Below are 19,234 nucleotides of genomic sequence, written 5' to 3'. Positions count from 1 at the left end.
GCAGAGTCATCAGCAGGTCAAAAGACAGACTGGAAATGGTACAGTCAGCTCTGAGACCAAATAAAATACATTTAGCACATCTGCCATGATAAATTAGAATGAATGTTGAGTTACACAAGGATTTCTTTAAAATAATCTTTGATCTACTTAAGATAAACTTTCCAAAGACGAATTTCAAATAATCTTAGAGAAAAGGTGGTGCATTTGTTTCTATATATCATTGATTTCTTAAAGCTTTTTCTTCAGTCAGTGAAGGTAGCAGTGCTGTTTGGAGATTTCCTGTATAAAGTGGAAACTAAAACGAGTACTATAGTTCTTACAAGATGAAGACCCTTTAATTACTTTTAAAAAGCAAGTTCATTCTTAATGCAGAAGCAATCCTTTCATATTTCAACATTATTTTATTATCTTAGTGAGCACTTAAGATGGGGCCAGTTGTTTCCAGGAAACATTTGTGACTAAAACACATGCCAAACAGCCTTTTATAGAAGAGAGCAGCATAAGAACAGCATGGCCATAATGGATCGCAGAGTGTTTTATAAGAATGATGCTGAAAAGAAATGTTTAAAAAAATTGTATTAGTATAGGAATTTCCTTTTTCCTGAAATGACCCAAGAAAGTTGCTACTTATCTTGCTCAGTTATTAAATGCTTTTCTTATCTGTCTGCAAATTGTAATGAATTTCTTCTAAGGAAGAATAAACTATATTACTTAGGACTATCCTCTACCTGCTTGAATAGCTGTTTTCCCTCAGAAAGTCGACTGGTATTTGATAATTTCATAACCCTCTGGTTCCTTTACTTTGTGAAGTATGTTATTTTGAATTTCATTGAAGTTAGAATTTTGGTTAACATGTAGATGAATTTACATTATTAAGTAATGGTAAGCTGATTTAGGAAATGCGAGTATGTGTGTGTGTGTGTGTGTGTGTGTGTGCGCGCGTGAATTATGCAAAAATATCATTCAAGACACAAGTGATAATCTTCACTGATGGCACTTACTAAAAAAATTTTACAATTTATTTTCTGACCCTACATAGTATAATATAGATATCTTCTATATCATTAAGATTTATTTTACAATTAATTCCACTGAATATTTTCCATGTATGCCTATGACAGGTTAAATACCTGTATGTAAACTGTATTTATGAGCAATTTTTACATTTGTAGTTGCATGATTTTAGAAAAGCACATACATACATATTCTGTTATTATCTAATAAGGTGAACCTGTTGGAAGATCCACATTCATTTCTTTAGATTGTTTATATATATATATATATATATATATATATATATTAAGAATATTCACCCTTTTCCATGCTTTTGCAGAAAAAGAGAGTGAAAGACTGGAAGAGAGCAGGAAAATTTCAAAATCCTTAAAACTTCTTTAGTTCTTTATTTTAGGCTTGTGAAGCTATGTTGCAAAATGTGAGATTTTTAATAATTTCATATGTTAACTAAACTAATATATCTAAATTTCATTATAATTTCTAACACATGGAGACAGGTATCTACTAATTTATCCTGTTTTCATATTAAATGAAGAACTTTTTCAATGGCAAATGGCATGCCACAGGAATTGTTGTGTGGAGACTGAAGTGGTTTTGGTGGTGAATGGATGACACAGGAGTTGTGGTTTCCTCATTTTCTGACTCTAGTATAAACCGATTCACTTATCCAGACTTTCTTTGATTTGTTATGTCCCTATTAAAAATGTTTTGACCTGTGCCAAGGAGACCTATTCTTCTCCAATTCCTTCTTGTAAAGTTTTCAGTGTATCTTCTTTTACCTCCAGTTCTTTGATCCATTTGGAGTTAATCCTGGTGCAGGGTGACAAAGAAGGTTCCAACTTTAGTTTTCTGCAGGTACTTAACCAGTTCTGCCAGCACCAATTGTTGAAGAGGCTGTCTTTCTTCCATTCTATTTTTTTTTGTCCCTCTTATCAAAGATTAGGTGGGGTGACAACTCCAAACCTTGTTATAGGAAAATTTCTGGATTTCTAACAGTATGAACTTATAAAAGGCAAAAATGAAAATTTCTAATTTATCATTGACATTTTGGAAGTGAAAATATTCAAAATGCACATAAAGTATTTAATATGTCATGAGTGTTTTGATAGATTGATGAGTTGCCCTTTCAGTATTTTTGTTATCATTTGTTAGTGGATAGTTGAATGCTAAAAGAAATATACTTTAAGTAATGTGACACAATCCATTTATAGTTACTATCTCTTCACAAATTATAAATCTGAATAATTCTTCAGCATTATTCAAAGTAAATTATCATTGCTTTGAATGGATAGTTGCTTTTGTTTGTTCTTTAGGTTTTAATTATATTATAATTCAGCCTCTTGTCTTGCCAATGTGCACTAAAATTTCATCTATATCTGCTACAATGTTGGAAGCTTTGTGTTGACCATGTTGTCTTCTTTCTATTGTTTCTTTTTGTCAGTTACAAAGGTGAAATTATTCAAAACATATTATTTCAAGATATGCCCTCGGGCCGGGAGTTTGGCCTAGTGTTAGAGTGCTTGCCTAGCAGGCAAGAAGACCCGGGTTTGATTCCTCAGTACCACATAGGTAGAAAAAAGCCAGAAGCCCAGGACAGTGCTCAGGCCCTGAGTTCAAGCCAGGACTGGCAATACATATATGTGTGTGTGTGTGTGTGTGTGTGTGTGTGTGTGTGTGTGTGTGTGTGCATATGCCTTCTTGGCATTATTATTTTAAGCTGCAGGCATTTAAGAAACAGCATATTTGGAAAACCTCTGTGGCATCCCATTTTTCTACCTGAAAGAAGGCATTAACTGTTCTCTAATAACCATACCCTACCCATATGCCAGAAAGAAAATAATATTCTTATCATTAAGAACTCCATATAGAATTATAAGCTCTTTAAAGAACAACTGAGAGCCAGGTGTGGTGGCTCATGCCTGTAATCCTAGCTATTCAGGAGGCAAAGATATGAGGAACATGGTACAAAGCCAGTCCAGGCACTAAAGTCCATGAGGTCTTATCTCCAATTAACCAATAGAAGAGCTTAAGAGCTCAAGACAATGCCTAGGCCCAGGGGTAGGGTGGTATCCTTGAGCTGGAATGCTCTGGGACAACGTCCTGGCCCAGTCCAAGCCCCACGAATGACAAACAAAACAAAACAAAAAACAATAACAACAAAAAAGTCCAAACAAAAGAAAAACTAAGCACCTATCCAATTTGACATCTGAAATTATATGTCAACACTATGAAACACCTTTTACATGTTTCAAAATACTTTAAAAAAGGAAGAAAATTGCTCTGGGATATAGAAGTTATCAGCCTTGCTCACTGATATAAAGGTTTAAAGACAATAGATATAGTGACATATCAAAACAGTAAGTTGGATATGAAAGCAAATTAAGGAAGGTATATTCTTTCATTTTTCAAAAACTGTTCTTCCTACAAATTAATTTTATATATTTATATTTAAGATTCTGACCAAGACTTTTAAAATCTTGTGTTTTGATTTGCTTGATTAGTCAGATCCTATAATATTGTTGTATTTACATGACTGCCTGTGGCATTGAGTTAATGAGTCCAAATGCACTATGTCTTTTATATATTTTATAATTTGCAAACAATACAAGTACAGTACTGTACTTATATTATTAAATGAGAATGTGTAAATAATACATTTCAGAATGTAATCCTACATATGAGTTCATTATCTATGTGTTTGTATGTATGTTTGTGCCTGTGTGTATACCTTACAGCTGTTATTTCAAGAAACCAAGAAGGGCCAGGAGAAATGGGAAAGGCTGTGCTGATTCCTAAAGATGACCAAGAGAAAATGAAAGAGCTGTTTAAAATCAACCAATTTAACCTTATGGCCAGTGATTTGATTGCTCTTAACAGAAGTCTGCCAGATGTAAGATTAGAAGGGTAAGTTTACATGTGTCATGTTATTCTATATTAAAATTTGCCATATTTTAGAATCTCAGAATTTCAACTCACATTATACTGACTCTAAAATAGCATCATCTGACAAACAGGCATGTACTGATAATTTGAAAGATTTTTTAAAGTTATGCCTTTGCTGACCGAGCAAGTAAATTACTTGCAAAAATACTTCAGAATACACGGACATAACAGGTTTTTCTAAATGAGATCTTTGCTTTGCTTTATCTTCTCAGATAGAGAACAAACATGGTCTTTGACAAGTTGTTTGCCATCCTTCACAGAATGCCCTATATACTTTGATTAAAAGTATGTGCTTTATATGATAGCATGAGATAGCCAATTGGCTATGGTTCTTAGACATGTTGAAATTGTTTATTACAGATTATAATCATTTATGCTGATATTTACAATTAAATTGCTCAATTATAAACAATGGAAGTTGTATACAATTAGAAATTATTTTACATGAAAATGATCTTGGATATAGCAGTTGCATGTGATTTAAGTTTTGCTCAAGTAAGTTGGACATATAAATAGAGGTAATAAAATCATAATAGTAGTAGTATTGAGTATAGTCACTGTGAAATAGACTCTTAGCATTGCAAAATATATTTTCTGAGAGTCTGGAAAATTTCAAAACATACAAATACACTTAAGAATAAATTTCTATATTAATAGATTATGGGTTTCATTTAAATATAACAAATGGGTAATGAATTTAAAGAGCTTACTGCCAATAATATGCTTGTTTACATATGTTGATATGTTTACCTATGTTGATATTAATGCCATATTTGCTAAATGCATATTTTTCTTTCCTAACTTATTCACATATGACCAAAACATTATTGACATAGCAGCACTTCACAATGTGGGATGATTCATTTGGTTAGCTAATTGGTTCCTCCTATCACTGCATATTTTTGGGTGCATGTTTTGTAGTTTTGTAGTTTGCATACAAACTACACATCATGGAAAAGTTTCAGGTCTGTAGAAACTCTTTCAACATTAAATATTAATATTATGTATTGCAAAGAACTAAATAATTTTCCAGATAATTCTGTATGCATATATATTTTTATGTTTAAACACATTTGATTTTTTAACTATGCAATTATAATATACTAAAATTATTTAAGTTATTATATTCAAATGCATATGCATTTATTTAGTTATTAAATGATTTTTTAGGTTTAAAAATCAGGATTTCAGATTTGTAGTCAGGCATTATGCCACTTGAATCATTTCTATAGCCCTAATTTTGAGCATTTTAGATGCTATAATTATGATGTTACAATTTTGCATTTATTTCCTTGCTTTATACAGCCTGATATGATACAATAGTTAAGTACTTATATTTTCAAAAAATGATATAAACACCAATTTTGACAGTTATTAAATCTAACATTTTAAACTTTGAATGTAAGATTGCTAAGGGCAGAACAATATTGAAATTGTTGGAAGGAAAAAAATGAAGTCTCCATTAAGTAGACATTGGAAATATTTGTGTGCAGTTAATAAATTATATTTTAAGAATCATTTAGCAGTTAAATACTTGAGCAAGTCAACTTATGGAACAATTAACCATTATAGGGAATTAACTTGAGTAGCACAAAAATTATAAAAATTAAATGTTTGATTCTGAAATTTTCAGTCTACATTATAACATAGGTGAAATAAGTTCTTTTCAGGTTATTTTTATGTTACATCACAGTGCATGCTCTCAGAAAGAATAATAAAGTACCACACTTCCACTGAAATCGTTGTGTGTATGAGGATGACTTCAAGCTATCTTGAGTGATTAAATTGCACATTTGCCCGTGTACAACTAATGTTGAAACCTTACCGTGAGTCACATCCAACTACTTTTGAAAAGTTCAGAAATACAATAATGCTTAAATCATATAGGAATGTTTTTGCAAGTTTATTACCCTGCTTTGAGTTAACTTTTGCAAAGTTATATCTAAAGAAAAATGGTATAAAGGCTGGAAGGGACAGAAATTACACTCATACATTAACACTCCAGGAATAAAAAAAGATATAGTAGTCTTGGGTGGAGCATTGTATGTCTAGCATGATTGAGGAATTCTAGGTTAAATCACAGTACCACAGAGAAAGAGAGAGAGAGAGAGAGAGAGAGAGAGAGAGAGAGAGAGAGAGAGAGAGAGAGAGAGAGAGAGAGAGAGAGAGACAGACAGACAGACAAAGACAGAGACAGAGACAGACAGACAGAGACAGACAGACAGAGACAGACAGAGAGTCAGAGAGAAAGACAGACAGAGAGAGAGAGACAGGGAGACAAAGAAACAGAGACAAAGACAGACAGATGGGAGAGGAATAGGTAGACAGAGAGGGACAGGGAGAGTGAGAGAAAGAACATAGTACATGAATTATTTTTCAGACCACTGAAGAGGTGTACAGGAAAATAAATATAAGTAAATTTTTGGTTTCCAACGTGAGGAACTAGAAAAAAATAGCTTTTGGAGGGAATTTGGGTGAAACATTTTAAGCAAGCGTATTCTCACTCTACCCTTTGTAATTCAATGACAAAGAAGTTAAAAGTAGTAATTAAATGATTATTTATAAAAATAGGTATAAATAATTAAATAAAAATGCTAATTGTTTTGCATTTACTTGTATTAAGACATTTCACAACACTTCAGATACTAGTATTGAGTTATTTGAAGGTCAGAAGGTAACAGATATTTAAATATATTTTTCCTTCTTTATTGTGATTAATAGAAGGGTTACATTCTATTCACAAGAAAGAAGGTGCATAACTTCACACACATTGATACCCTTTCTAATGACATGGTCCCCATTTCCCTCCCACCCTCCCCCAGCTTATCTTGATTTCACCCTTTCCCTATCCAATTTCAATAGCCAATTAAGCACATATAAAATATATCAGATAACAAGGTGAAATATTGTAACAATATGAGATAACCAAGGGATGGCAAAAGCTGTGAGAAATAACACAGTATATTAAGGACAACAGTCACTCATTATCTGGCTTTTCTTTCCTTCTCCTGGAGGTCCTTACATTTAGTGTCATACTATTTGACCTAAGGTCTCTAGATTTTGTTCTATTGTAAATCTCTGCTAGGAGAGCCCAAGGTTTCTACTGATTATGACAAATGAGGGAAACCATTGGGCCTATGTTCCTTTGAGTCGGCCTTACTTCACTTTATATGATTTTTTCTAAGTCTTTCCATTTCCTTACAAATGGGGTGATGTTCTTTCTGACAGCAGCATGGAATTCCATTGTGTATAAATACCACATCTTGTTGATCCACTCATCAACTGAGGGACATCTGGGTTGGTTCCATATCTTTGCTATGGTAAATAGTGCTGCAGTGAACATTGTTGTCGTAGTGGATTTAGTATGCCCTTGTTTCTGGAAGGTTGGGTAAATGCCAAGTAGTGGAATTGCTGGGTCATAGGGGAGCTCAATGTTTAGTCTTTTCAGGAATTGCCATACTGCGTTCCATAGTAGTTGAATGAGTTTACACTCCCATCAAGAGTATAGTAGTGATCCCTCCTGGCCACATCCCCTCCAGCATCTGTTGTTATTAGTTTTCTTGATCCTGGCCATTCTGTTTTGATTTGCATTTCTTTTATGACCAGAGATGTTGAGCATTTCTTCATGTGCCTATAGGCCATTTTTGTTTCTTCTTCAGAGAAGACTCTCTTTAAGTCTTTGGCCCATTTTTTAATGGGATGGTTGTTACTTTGGAGATTAATTTTGGAGTGATTGAGTTTTTTGAGCTGTTGATATATTTTAGATATGAGGCCTTTTTCTGTTGTATGGTTAGTGAAGATCTTCTTCCATTCTGTAGGCTTCCTAATTAATTTGCTAGCTATATCCTTTGCCATAAAGAAGCTCTGAAGTTTAATGCAGTCCCAGTTATCCAGCCTTTCTCTGATTTGTTGTGTTTCTTGGTCCTTATTGAGAAAGTTTCTACCTGTGCCAAGGAGACCAAGTGTATCTCCTATTTCCTTTTGTAAAGTTTTCAGTGTGTTGGCTTTTACCCCGAGGTCTTTAATCCACTTGGAGTTAATTCTAGAGCAGGGTGACAAAGACGGATCCAACTTTAGTTTTCTGCAGGTGATTAACCAGTTCTGCCAGCACCACTTATTAAAGAGGCTGTCTTTCTTCCATTCTATTTTTTTGGCTCCCTTGTCAAAGATTAGGTGGCCATAGGTCTGTGGTTTAATATCTGGGTCCTCAGTTCTATTCCATTGGTCTTCATGCCTGTTCTTGCGCCAGTACCAAGCTGTTTTGAGAATTATAGCTCTATAATAGAGTCTAAAGTTTGGTATTGAAATTCCTCCTGCGCTATTATTTCTGCTGAGAAGTGTTTTTGCTACATGGCGTTTTTTATTATTCCATATGAAATTTTGGATTGCCTCTTCTATTTCTTTAAAGGATAACATTGGCATATTGATGGGTATTGCATTGAATTTGTGAATAGCCTTGGCAAGATTGTCACTTTCACGATATCCATTCTTCCAATCCAGGACCATGGAAGGTTTATCCATTTCCTCAGTTCTGCTTTAATTTTCTTTTTCAGGGTTTTAAAGTTTTCATCAAAAAGATCCCTTACATTCTTAGTTAAGATAATTCCTAGATACTTTATTTTCTTGGGGGCTATTGCAAAAGGAGTTGCTTTCCTGATTGTTGCCTTGTTCCTCTCACTGTTGGCATAGAGAAAGGCAGTTGATTTTTGAGGGTTAATTTAATACCCTGGTACCTTGCCAAAGTTTTGAATCAGCTCAAGGAGCTTGGGAGTGTAGTCTATAGGGTTCTTTAAATACAGAATCATGTCATCTGCAAACAGGGAAAGTTTTACTTCCTCTTTGCCTGTTTGGATCCCCCTTATACTTGCTTCTTGCCTTATTGCTCTGTTTAGGAATTGTAACACTATGTTAAAGAGGATTGGAGAGAGTGGGCATACTGGTCTCGTTCCTGTTTTTAGAGGAAATGGCTTTAGCTTTTTGCCATTAAGTATAATACTAGCCCTGGGTTTGTCATACAGAGCCTTTACTATACTGAGGAATGTTCCATGGAGTCCTAGTTTCTCCAGAGCTTTTAACATAAAGGGGTGTTGGATCTTGTCAAATGCCTTTTCTGCATCTGTTGTGACAATCATGTGATTTTTGTCCTTACTCCCATTGATGTGTTGAATTATATTAATTGATTTGTGTATGTTGAACCAGCTTTGCATCCCTGTGATGAATCCTGTTTGATCATAGTCTGTGATTTTTTTGATGAGTTGTTGTAGAAGGTTGGCCAGTATTTTGTTGAGAAGTTTTGCATCAGTACTCATCAAAGAAATGGGTCTAGGGTTCTCTTTCTTTGATGCATCTCTGTCTGGTTTGGGGATAAGGTTTATACTGGCTTTGTAGAATGAGTTTGGCAAAGAGCCTTTGTTTTCAATTTCGTTGAAGAGCTTGAGGAATATTGGTGTGAACTCTGCTTTGAAGACCTTATAGAGTTCAGCTGTGAATCCATCTGGCCCTGGGATTTTCTTAGGTGGAATGTCTTTTATTGCCATTTCTGTTTCAGTGCTTGAAATATGCCTGTTTAATTGGGTTAGGTCTTCTTTGTTCAGTGTGGGCATGTTAATATTGAGTAGAAATTCATCCATTTCTTCTGGATTTTCAAATTTGTTGGCATAAAGGATTGAAAAGTATTCCCTCATGATGCTCTGGAGCTTGGTAATTTCTGTTGTGATATTACCATTCTCATCTGTGATTTTGTTCATTTGGGTGTGCTCCCTACTTTTACTGGTAAGATTTGCTAAGGGTTTGTCAATTTTGTTAATTCTTTCAAAGAACAAATTCTTTGTTTTGTTGATTCTTTCTATAGCTTTTTGGACTCCGATTCATTTAATTCAGCTTTGATTTTTAATAATTTGCTTCCTTCTAGTGGCATTAGGGTTGGTTTGTTGCTCCTCTTCCAGGAGCTTAAGGTGACACATTAAATTGTTGGTTTGAGATTTTCCAATTTGTTATTGTAGGCACTCAGCACTATAAATTTTCCTCTGAGTACTGCCTTTGCTGTGTCCCAAAGGAGCTGGTATTTTGTGTGCTCCTTTTTGTTAAATTTCATAAAATATTGGATTTCTGTTCTGATCGCCTCAATGACCCATTGGTGATTCAACAATGTGTTGCTCAATCTCCATGAGGTACAGGGTTTTCGCTGTTGGAAATTGGTGTTCAGTTCCAAATTGATGCCTTTGTGGTCTAAGAGTATGCAGGGAATAATTTCAGTGTTTCTGAATTTGCCCAGGTTTGCTTTATGCCCTAACATGTGGTGAATTTTGGAAAATAGTCCATGTGCTGCTGATAAAACGTATATTTTGTTGTTCTTTTTGTGCACTTTCATACAAATCATGTATGACCAAAAGTATAATCCCCTCAATCCAATCTCTATTGTATTTAAGTCCCTCTGGACCTAGAGTATAATTGAACACCTAGTGCACAGCATTGCTCAACATCCATCAAATGCAGATCCATGCATTATGAGAGTTGAAGGAATGAACAGAGGAACAGAGATAGAAAAATGATATGAAAGACAACAGGGGAGGTAGGAAAAGTGTATTGTAGGAGTGTAAGATTATTATAGTAATGAAGAAAGGTATAGTGTAAGGACAACTGTTCTAAGGTGATAGACAGGTAGGATATTTGAGTACAAAGTTTAGAAGAATTTAGATAAAACTTACGAAAATAAGAATAGTAATAAGAAGTATATATAGAGAAAAGAGGGAGGTAGATATAGGAGATTTCAATGATAAATATTTTAAAAACAAAAAAGAAACAAAACAACAAGACAAAACAAAGAAACAAAACAAAAAAGAAAACAAAAACAACAACAACAAAAACAAAACAAAAAGACAAAAAAAAGTTGGAGGGGGGTGGGAAGATGGCGCTGAGACAATAGGGATGCTGTCTAGCTCTCTCTAGCAAAAAGAGAGAACCAGGGAGTCCCAGGAATCAATTACCTTAAGAAATCCAAAAGAACAAACTCAAGAAGCAACGGAGAAGGACTCAAACCGGAAAAGAAATCCAGATAAAGCTCACATCCAACTTTCTCAAAGAATTCGGAACGCGAGGACCCCTCCCCCACTGCGCCGGCTCTGAGCCAAGAAAAGCAGTAGTGGAGGGGGTGGCGGAGGGAGCCGGGCCGGGCAGCGCCAGGCCAGGCTACCCAGACCCATAGAAACCAGCATAGAACCGGGTCAGTGAGCCACAGAAGCAGCAGGACCCAGACGTGGAACCAGAACAGCAACCATGGAACCCAGACACAGACCACAAGCGGCGGCAGAGATCCGAGGGGAGTGAAGGATTCTCCCACACCTTGCAGCACCCACAGGCGAATGCAGAGGCGTGAGTACCACAGTGGGCCCCCAAACACAGAGCGGGTGCCAAGCCATAGAACTTAACTCAGACCCCTCCACCACGCCTGAGAGGAGCAGGAGCAGGGGGGCAAGGAATTTAGAATCCTGTCCCTTCCCTCAACAGCCCTCTCCCCCAGGCCAATGACTGGAGATTGACAGGAGGGCGGCACTAAGACCCAGCACCCCACCAAGGGAGGCAGAACTGTCCCAGCCCCACCTGCCCACCAGGTTCCTCTCCCAGGCCTCTGAATGGAGACTGACAGGCAGGCTACGCCAAGACCCAGTACCCCACAAGGGGAGGCAGGGGTGTCCCAGCTCCCACCCGCCCACCTGGTTCCTCTCCTAGGCTACTGGGTCTGGAGAGTGGGGAGCGCTGCGTCCCTGCCTTGCAACAGCGGGAGGGGTGTAAGGGACAATAGGAGCCAGCATCTGTCCCCCTCAAATCTTGAGCCGGGCATTCTCCAGCTGGGAATCCTGAGCAAGATAGCACCGAGGGGCCCCCCCACAGTCACAGACTCTCTGACAAAGCAGAAGGGAACTGAAGGGCCGACCAGTAGCCAAGCTTGCCTTCTGAGAATAAGAAAGGCTCTGCTCCTCCCTTGGAGCTCACGTCCTCAGCTGGGCCCCGCCCCTGGGAACAGAGTGGACAGTCGCAGGCCCTGCTGAAAGCCCCTGGAAGCTCCCAAACCCCAGACCCTTGGCCGGGGGCCCACCCCTAGAAGCAGCACAGGAAAACAAACCATCCGCCCAGCACGCTGAGACTGAAGCTCGCAGATCCATTGCACGGCCCACTGTGAGGCCATTGGCTGGGCTGAGAACTAGTCGTACAGCAGCACACAGCCTCTGGGAATCAACCGAACACCTACAAAAATGGCAAACTCTGACATAGTCAGCAGAGGAATCAATTTGGCTGAGAATCACAGGTATTCACATGTTCCCAGAACCACAGTCCCAATCAAAGCAAAGACCGCTACCTACTGACCACAGAGCAAACTACAACAACAGTTCTCAATGCCAAGGAGAGCTCAAAGAAGAATCACGACATACATAAATAATCAAAGTCCCACGCAAAGCCCAAAAGGAAACAAGAGCGAAGGGATGAGAGAGATGTCACCATCCCAAGAAATGACACCTGAAGAGACACGAAACATGACCCTATTCAAGGAGATGACTGTGAACATGACTAAAGAGATTAAAACAGAACTCCAAACACAATTCCAGGAATATAAGCAGGAAATCTCCAAAGAGCTCCTCGAATTCAAAAGAGAAATGGAAGAAAAGATTAATACCCTCAGAGCAGACATGATCAGCTCAGTGTCCACACTTCAAGCAAAAATGGAGGCATTAAGCAGCAGATTGACTGAGATGGAGAATAGAACATCAGGAACGGAAGACAAAGCCCAAGAGGTGGAACAGAGAATTGCTACCTTGGAAATATCAGTCAGAATCTACCAGAGAGAGCTCCAGGAACTGGCAGATGCAGCAAAGATATCTAATCTTCGTATAATAGGGATTGAGGAGGGGGCCGAATTCCAGGACAAAGGTATGCAACCTTTATTCACCAAAATCATAGCAGAGAACTTCCCCAACTTCAAAAGGGAAAATGCTCACATTATTGAATGTTTCAGGACCCCAAACAGACAAGATCCTAGACGGAACTCATCTAGACATATCATAGTAAAGACACTAGACCCGAATACCAAGGAATTGATCTTAAATGCTGCAAAGACAAAGAAGGATCTATATTATAATGGGAAGAACATTCAAATTACAGCAGATCTCTCCATGCAAACCCTAAATGCAAGAAAAGCTTGGAAAAACATCATTGATGTCCTGAAGACCAACAACTGCCAACCCAGACTGATATATCCAGGAAAACTAGCATTTACATTTGAGGGAGAAACAAGAATATTTCACTCCAAAGAGAAGCTTTATAAATACATGCACACTAAACCAGCGTTACAAAGAATACTAATTAATCGAGAACAAATTGAAGTACATCAAGAACCCCCATCAAGCAAACAGCTATAATTCACTATAAACAAAAGGGGAAAAAAGAGAGAGAAAGAAACATAGAAGTAAAAATAAATAACAACAATGGACACTGACCACTTCTCCATAATCTCCTTAAATGTGAACAGGCTGAACAATCCAATCAAAAGACACAGAACAGCAGACTGAATTAAGAAACACCACCCATCCATATGTTGCCTCCAGGAGACCCACCTCACTGCCAAAGACAGAAACAAATTCCAAGTGAAAGGACGGAAACGAATTTTCCACTCCAATGCACCATGCAAAAAAGCAGGAGTAGCAATCTTAATCTCCGACAAAATTAACTTCTCAGTAAAATGAGTACATAAAGATAGAGATGGCCATTATATATTACTAAAGGGTACAATCCATGCCCATAATATTACAGTTATAAACATCTACTCCCCCAACACGGGAGCACCCAAATTCATCAAACAAACTCTTTTAGAACTACAGAACAAGATAGACTCAAACACAATCATTGTCGGTGACCTCAACACTCTACTCTCAACAATGACAGGTCAACTCAACAAAAGTTAAGCAAAGACACCATCGACTTAAATGATACCATAGCCCAGCTGGGCTTAACAGATATACACAGAGTCTTCCACCCAATGGCGAAACTTTTTACATTTTTCTCAGCAGCACATGGAACACACTCCAAAATAGATCATATAATAGTTCATACAGAAAACTTAAGCAGATACAAGAGGTCTGATATAATCCCATGCATCCTATCAGACCACAGTGGAGTCAGACTAATTCTGAACAATGCAGTCAAAGTCAAAAAGCATTCAATCACATGGAAACTGAACAACACACTTCTGAATAAGCCCTGGGTAACAGATCAGATCAGAAATGAAATTAAAAACTTCCTTGAATGTAATGACAATCAAAAAACATCACAAAGGAACTTATGGGACACAGCAAAGGCAGTTCTAAGAGCAAATTTATCGCACTACGAGCGCATATTAAGAAGACAGAAGAAGAGCATGTAAATAACCTTAAAAAAAACCTGAAACCAACTGCAGAGCTTTTGTATGGCAAAGGACATAGCTAGTAAACTAATCAGGAAGCCTACAGAGTGGGAGAAGATCTTCACCAACCAAACAATGGACAAAGGCCTCATATCTAAAATATATCAACAACTCAAAAAATTGAGTCACTCCAAAACTAACCTCCAAAGTAACAACCATCCCATTAAAAAATGGGCCAAAGATTTAAAGAGAGTCTTCTCTGAAGAAGAAATAAAAATGGCCTATAGACACATGAAGAAATGCTCAACATCTCTGGTCGTAAAAGAAATGCAAATCAAAACAACTCTAAGATTCCACCTCACTCCAGCTAGAATGGCCAGGATCAGGAAAAGGAATGACAACAGATGCTGGAGGGGATGTGGCCAGGAGGGATCACTACTACACTGTTGGTGGGAGTGCAAACTCCTCCAACCACTATGGAAAGCAGTGTGGCAGTGCCTCAAAAGGCTAAACATAGAACTCCCCTATGACCCAGCAATTCCACTACTTGGCATTTACCCAACCACCCAGAAACAAGGACATACTAAACCCACTAGCACAACAATGTTCATTGCAGCACTATTCACCATAGCAAAAATATGGAACCAACCTAGATGTCCCTCAGTTGATGAATGGATCAACAAGTTGTGGTATTTGTACACAATGGAATTCTATGCTGGTGTCAGAAAGAATGACATTGCCCCATTTGTTAGGAAATGGAAAGTCTTAGAAAAAATCATATTAAGTGAAGTAAGCCAGACTCAAAGGAACTTAGGCTCAATGGTTTCCCTCATTCGTCATAATCAGTAGAAACCTTGGGCTCTACTAGCAGAGATTTGCGATAGAGCAAAATCTTGATACATAAGGACATATAATGTGAAGCTAATTGAAAGGACCTCCAGGATAGTGAAACAAAAGCCATATAATGAATGATTGTTGTCCTTAATGTACTATGTTGTCTCTCATCTCCTTTGCTGTCCCTTGGTTATCTCATATTGGTATAGTATCTCACTTTGTTATCTGATATATTGAATTTATTTGTATTTGGATATTTGAAATTTGATAGGGAAGGGGGAAAACCAAGACGGGTGGGGGGTGTGGGGGGGGAGGGAAACGGGTACCAAGACATGTCAAAGGGTATCAATGTATGTGAATTAATGCACCTTCTATCTGGCAAATATCATGTAACCCTTTTACTAATTACAATAAAAAATAAATATATAGTAATAAAAAAAACAAAACCTGAAACACCTAGAGGAGCAAGAAAAAGTTAATTCTAAAACAGCTAGAAGGACAGAAATAACAAAAATAAAATCAGAAATTTCAGAGATTGAAATAAGATCTATTATACAAAACAATCGATAAATCAAAAAGTTGGTTCTTTGAAAGAGTCAACGAAATTGACAGACACTTGGCAAGATTAATCAAAAAAAGGAAAGGGGAGACTCAAACAAGATTAGAGACCCCACGGGAACAATCACAACTGATTCCCAAGAAATCCAGTCCATAATGAATAGGGACTTCCAGGGCCTATATTCAAAGAAACAAGAAAATCTAGTAGAAATGGATGATTCTTAACTAAATATAGGCTACCCACACTGAACAACGATGAGGTAAACAAATTGAACAGACCAATTTCTTACAATGTAATTGTGGAAGCAATCAGGGAAATGCCAACCAAAAAGAGTCCAGGTCCAGATGGATTCACTGCGGAATTCTACAAGACGTTTAAAGATGAAATAACACCTATACTCTTGAAACTCTTCTGAGAAATAGAAACAGAAGGAGCAATACCAAACTCATTTTATGAAGCTAATATTACTCTCATCCCCAAACCAGGGAAAGACCCAACAAAAAAAGAAAACTACAGGCCTATCTCTCTAATGAACACAGATGAAAAACTCCTCAATAAAATATTAGCCAACAGAATCCAGAAACAAATTTAAAAAATCATACACTATGATCAAGTTGGCTTCATCCCACAAATGGAAGGCTGGTTTAACATTCGCAAATCAATCAATGTAATACATCATATCAATAGAGTTAAGGATAAGAATCATATGATAATTTCTCTGGACGCGGAGAAGGCATTTGACGAAATACAACATCCATTCATGTTGAAAGCACTAGAAAAAATAGGAATAAGAGGTACATTCCTCAAAATAGTGAAAGCCATATATGAAAAACCTACAGCCAGTATTATACTAAATGGTGAAGACTGGAACCATTCACCTTAAAATCAGGAATTAGACAGGGATGCCCACTCTCTCCACTTCTCTTCAATATACTGCTGGAACCCTTAGCCAGAGCAATAAAACAAGAAAAGGACATCAAAGGGATCCACATAGGGAAAGAAGAAATTAAACTATCCCTATTCGCAGATGACATGATCCTCTACTTGACTGAACCAACAAACTCCACTCCCAAACTACTAGAATTAATAAACCACTTTAGCAAAGTGGCAGGATACAAAATCAATCTTCAGAAGTCAGTTGCCTTCTTGTACACCAACAATACACAAACAGAAGGCCAAATCAAGAAAATAATCCCATTCGCAATAGCCCCCCAAAGAATAAAATACTTAGGAATATACTTAACCAAAGAAGTAAAGGAATTATTCAATGAAAATTATAAAAGCCTAATGAAAGAAATTAAAGAGGACACTAGGAAATGGAAAGACATCCCATGCTCATGGCTAGGGAGAACCAACATAGTGAAAATGGCTATACTGCCAAAATTGATATACAAATTCAATGCAATCCCCATCCAAATCACAAAGATATTCTTTACGGAAATAGAAGATATAATCCAAAGATTCACATGGAACAAGAAAAGACCTAGAATAGCCAAAACAATTCTAGGCAAAAAGAGCAATGCTGGTGGTATTACAATACCAGACTTCAAACTTTACTATAGAGCCATAATAACAAAAACTGCTTGGTATTGGCACAAAAACAGACCAGAAGATCAGTGGAACAGAATAGAAGACCCAGAAATAGAACCATATACCTATAGGCAACTTGTATTTGACAAAGGAGCCAAAGATATACAATGGAACAAACACAGTCTATTCAATTTTTGGTGCTGGCAAAAGTGGGCAGCCACATGCAGAAAAGTAAAAATCGACCCTAGCCTTTTGCCATGCATAAGCATTAACTCAAAGTGGATCAAAGACCTCAATGTCAGACCGGAAACCATGAAATTGCTACATGATAAAGTAGGAGAGACACTGGAACTCATAGGCACAGGCAACAGATTCCTGAACAGAATCCCAGGGTCACAACAGTTTGGAGATCGACTCGACAAATGGGACTACCTAAAAATAAAAAGTTTCTCTACAGATAAAAACATAGTTGCAAAAGTAGAGAGACAGCCAACCAACTGGGAAAAGATATTCACCAACAATATATCTGACAAATGCTTGATATCCAGTATCTACAGGGAACTCAAGAAACCAATCCCCCGAAAACCCAATAAACCATTCACTAAATGGGCAAGGAAACTAAAGAGAGACCTATCATAAGAAGAGATTAAAATGGCAGAAAAACATATGAGAAAATGTTCATCACCTATGGTCATAAAGGAAATGCAAAGAAAAACAACCCTACGATACCACCTTACCCCAACAAGAATGGCCAAGATTTTGAACTCAGACAATGACAGTTGCTGGCAGGGTTGTGGAGAAAAAGGAACCCTACTGCACTGCTGGTTGGATTGTAAACTAGTTCAGCCACTCTGGAAAGCAGTGTGGAGGTTCCTTAAAGAACTGAAAATAGACCTTCCCTATGATCCCGCCATACCACTTCTGGGCATCTATCCTGAACAGCATGACCCAGGATATTATAAAGACATCTGCTCAGCTATGTTCATCTCTGTACTATTCACAATAGCCAGGCGATGGAAACAACCCAGATGCCCTACTGCAGATGAATGGATACAGAGAATGTGGTATATATACACAATGGAATTCTACATAGCCAACAGACAAGATAAAATAATGGCATTTGCAGGGAAGTGGATGAATCTAGAGCGAATCATGCTGAGTGAGACAAATCAAGACCTAAGGAACAAAAGGCGCATGGTATCCTTAATATGCGGTTGTTAAATCCAAAGTGTACAAGAGCAAGGACTCAATAACTGTATACCCAAAGCTATGGACATGGTAATGGAAATAGAAACATAACTATACAGACAAAAAATACCTATGACTCTATAATCATAATGTTTTATTTCATAAATTGATATGTTTCTATGACATACAAACCATTAGCCTAATTTTAATTAAGTTCTAAATAGTAAGTCCCTGAGACTGTAATTAGAGATTCCCTTCTTGAACAATTGTTTGTTAAACTTGTCATTTAAAATATGATGTACACATAAGCCATATAATTAATGATTGTTGTTCTTAAGGTACTATGTTATCTCTCATCACTTTTATTGTCCCTTGGTTATCTCATATTGTTACACTATCTTACTTTGTTACCTGATATATCGGATATATTTGTATTTGGTTATCTGGAATTGGATAGGGAACAGGGGAAAACAAGATGAGGGGTGGGGGAGCGGGTAAGGGAAATGGGGACCAAGACATGGGAAAGGGTATCAATGTATGGGAATTAATGCACCATTTATCTGGCAAATATCATGTAACCCTTCTATTAATTACAATAGAAAATATATTAAAAAAAAGTTGGAGGGAGAGTCCTCATTGTTGTGGGATCTTACCCAAGAAATACTAGGGTTGAGAACCAGGAGATTAAAAAGCAGGTGACTGTATCAATATAGATATAATTTTTATTCATACTGTACCCAGAGCTGTCACTGTGTTTCTACGAATGACTACAG

The 19,234-nt window shown here is 37.3% G+C and overlaps 1 protein-coding gene across 4 annotated transcripts in view; it reads left to right on the top strand.

The window, feature by feature from the left end:
• Positions 1–19,234, top strand: part of Galnt13 (polypeptide N-acetylgalactosaminyltransferase 13) — a 497,787-nt gene that overhangs the window by 199,266 nt on the left and 279,287 nt on the right. For 3 of the 4 annotated variants that reach the window (XM_090342814.1, XM_090342813.1, XM_090342815.1), the window contains one exon: positions 3,750–3,918. In XM_090342814.1, the coding sequence (XP_090198940.1) occupies positions 3,750–3,918 (169 nt within the window). Of the gene's footprint in view, positions 1–1,800; positions 1,870–3,749; positions 3,919–19,234 lie in introns of those variants that run through there. The other variant, XM_090342816.1, reaches the window with a different exon arrangement.

Source organism: Megascapheus bottae, chromosome 12, assembly GCF_031878675.1.
Source record: "Megascapheus bottae isolate mThoBot1 chromosome 12, mThoBot2.hap1, whole genome shotgun sequence".
In the NCBI taxonomy this organism is placed as follows: Eukaryota; Metazoa; Chordata; class Mammalia; order Rodentia; family Geomyidae; genus Megascapheus; species Megascapheus bottae.
The sequence above is the reverse complement of the archived record's forward strand: the minus strand, read 5'-3'. Positions and strand labels throughout refer to the sequence as shown.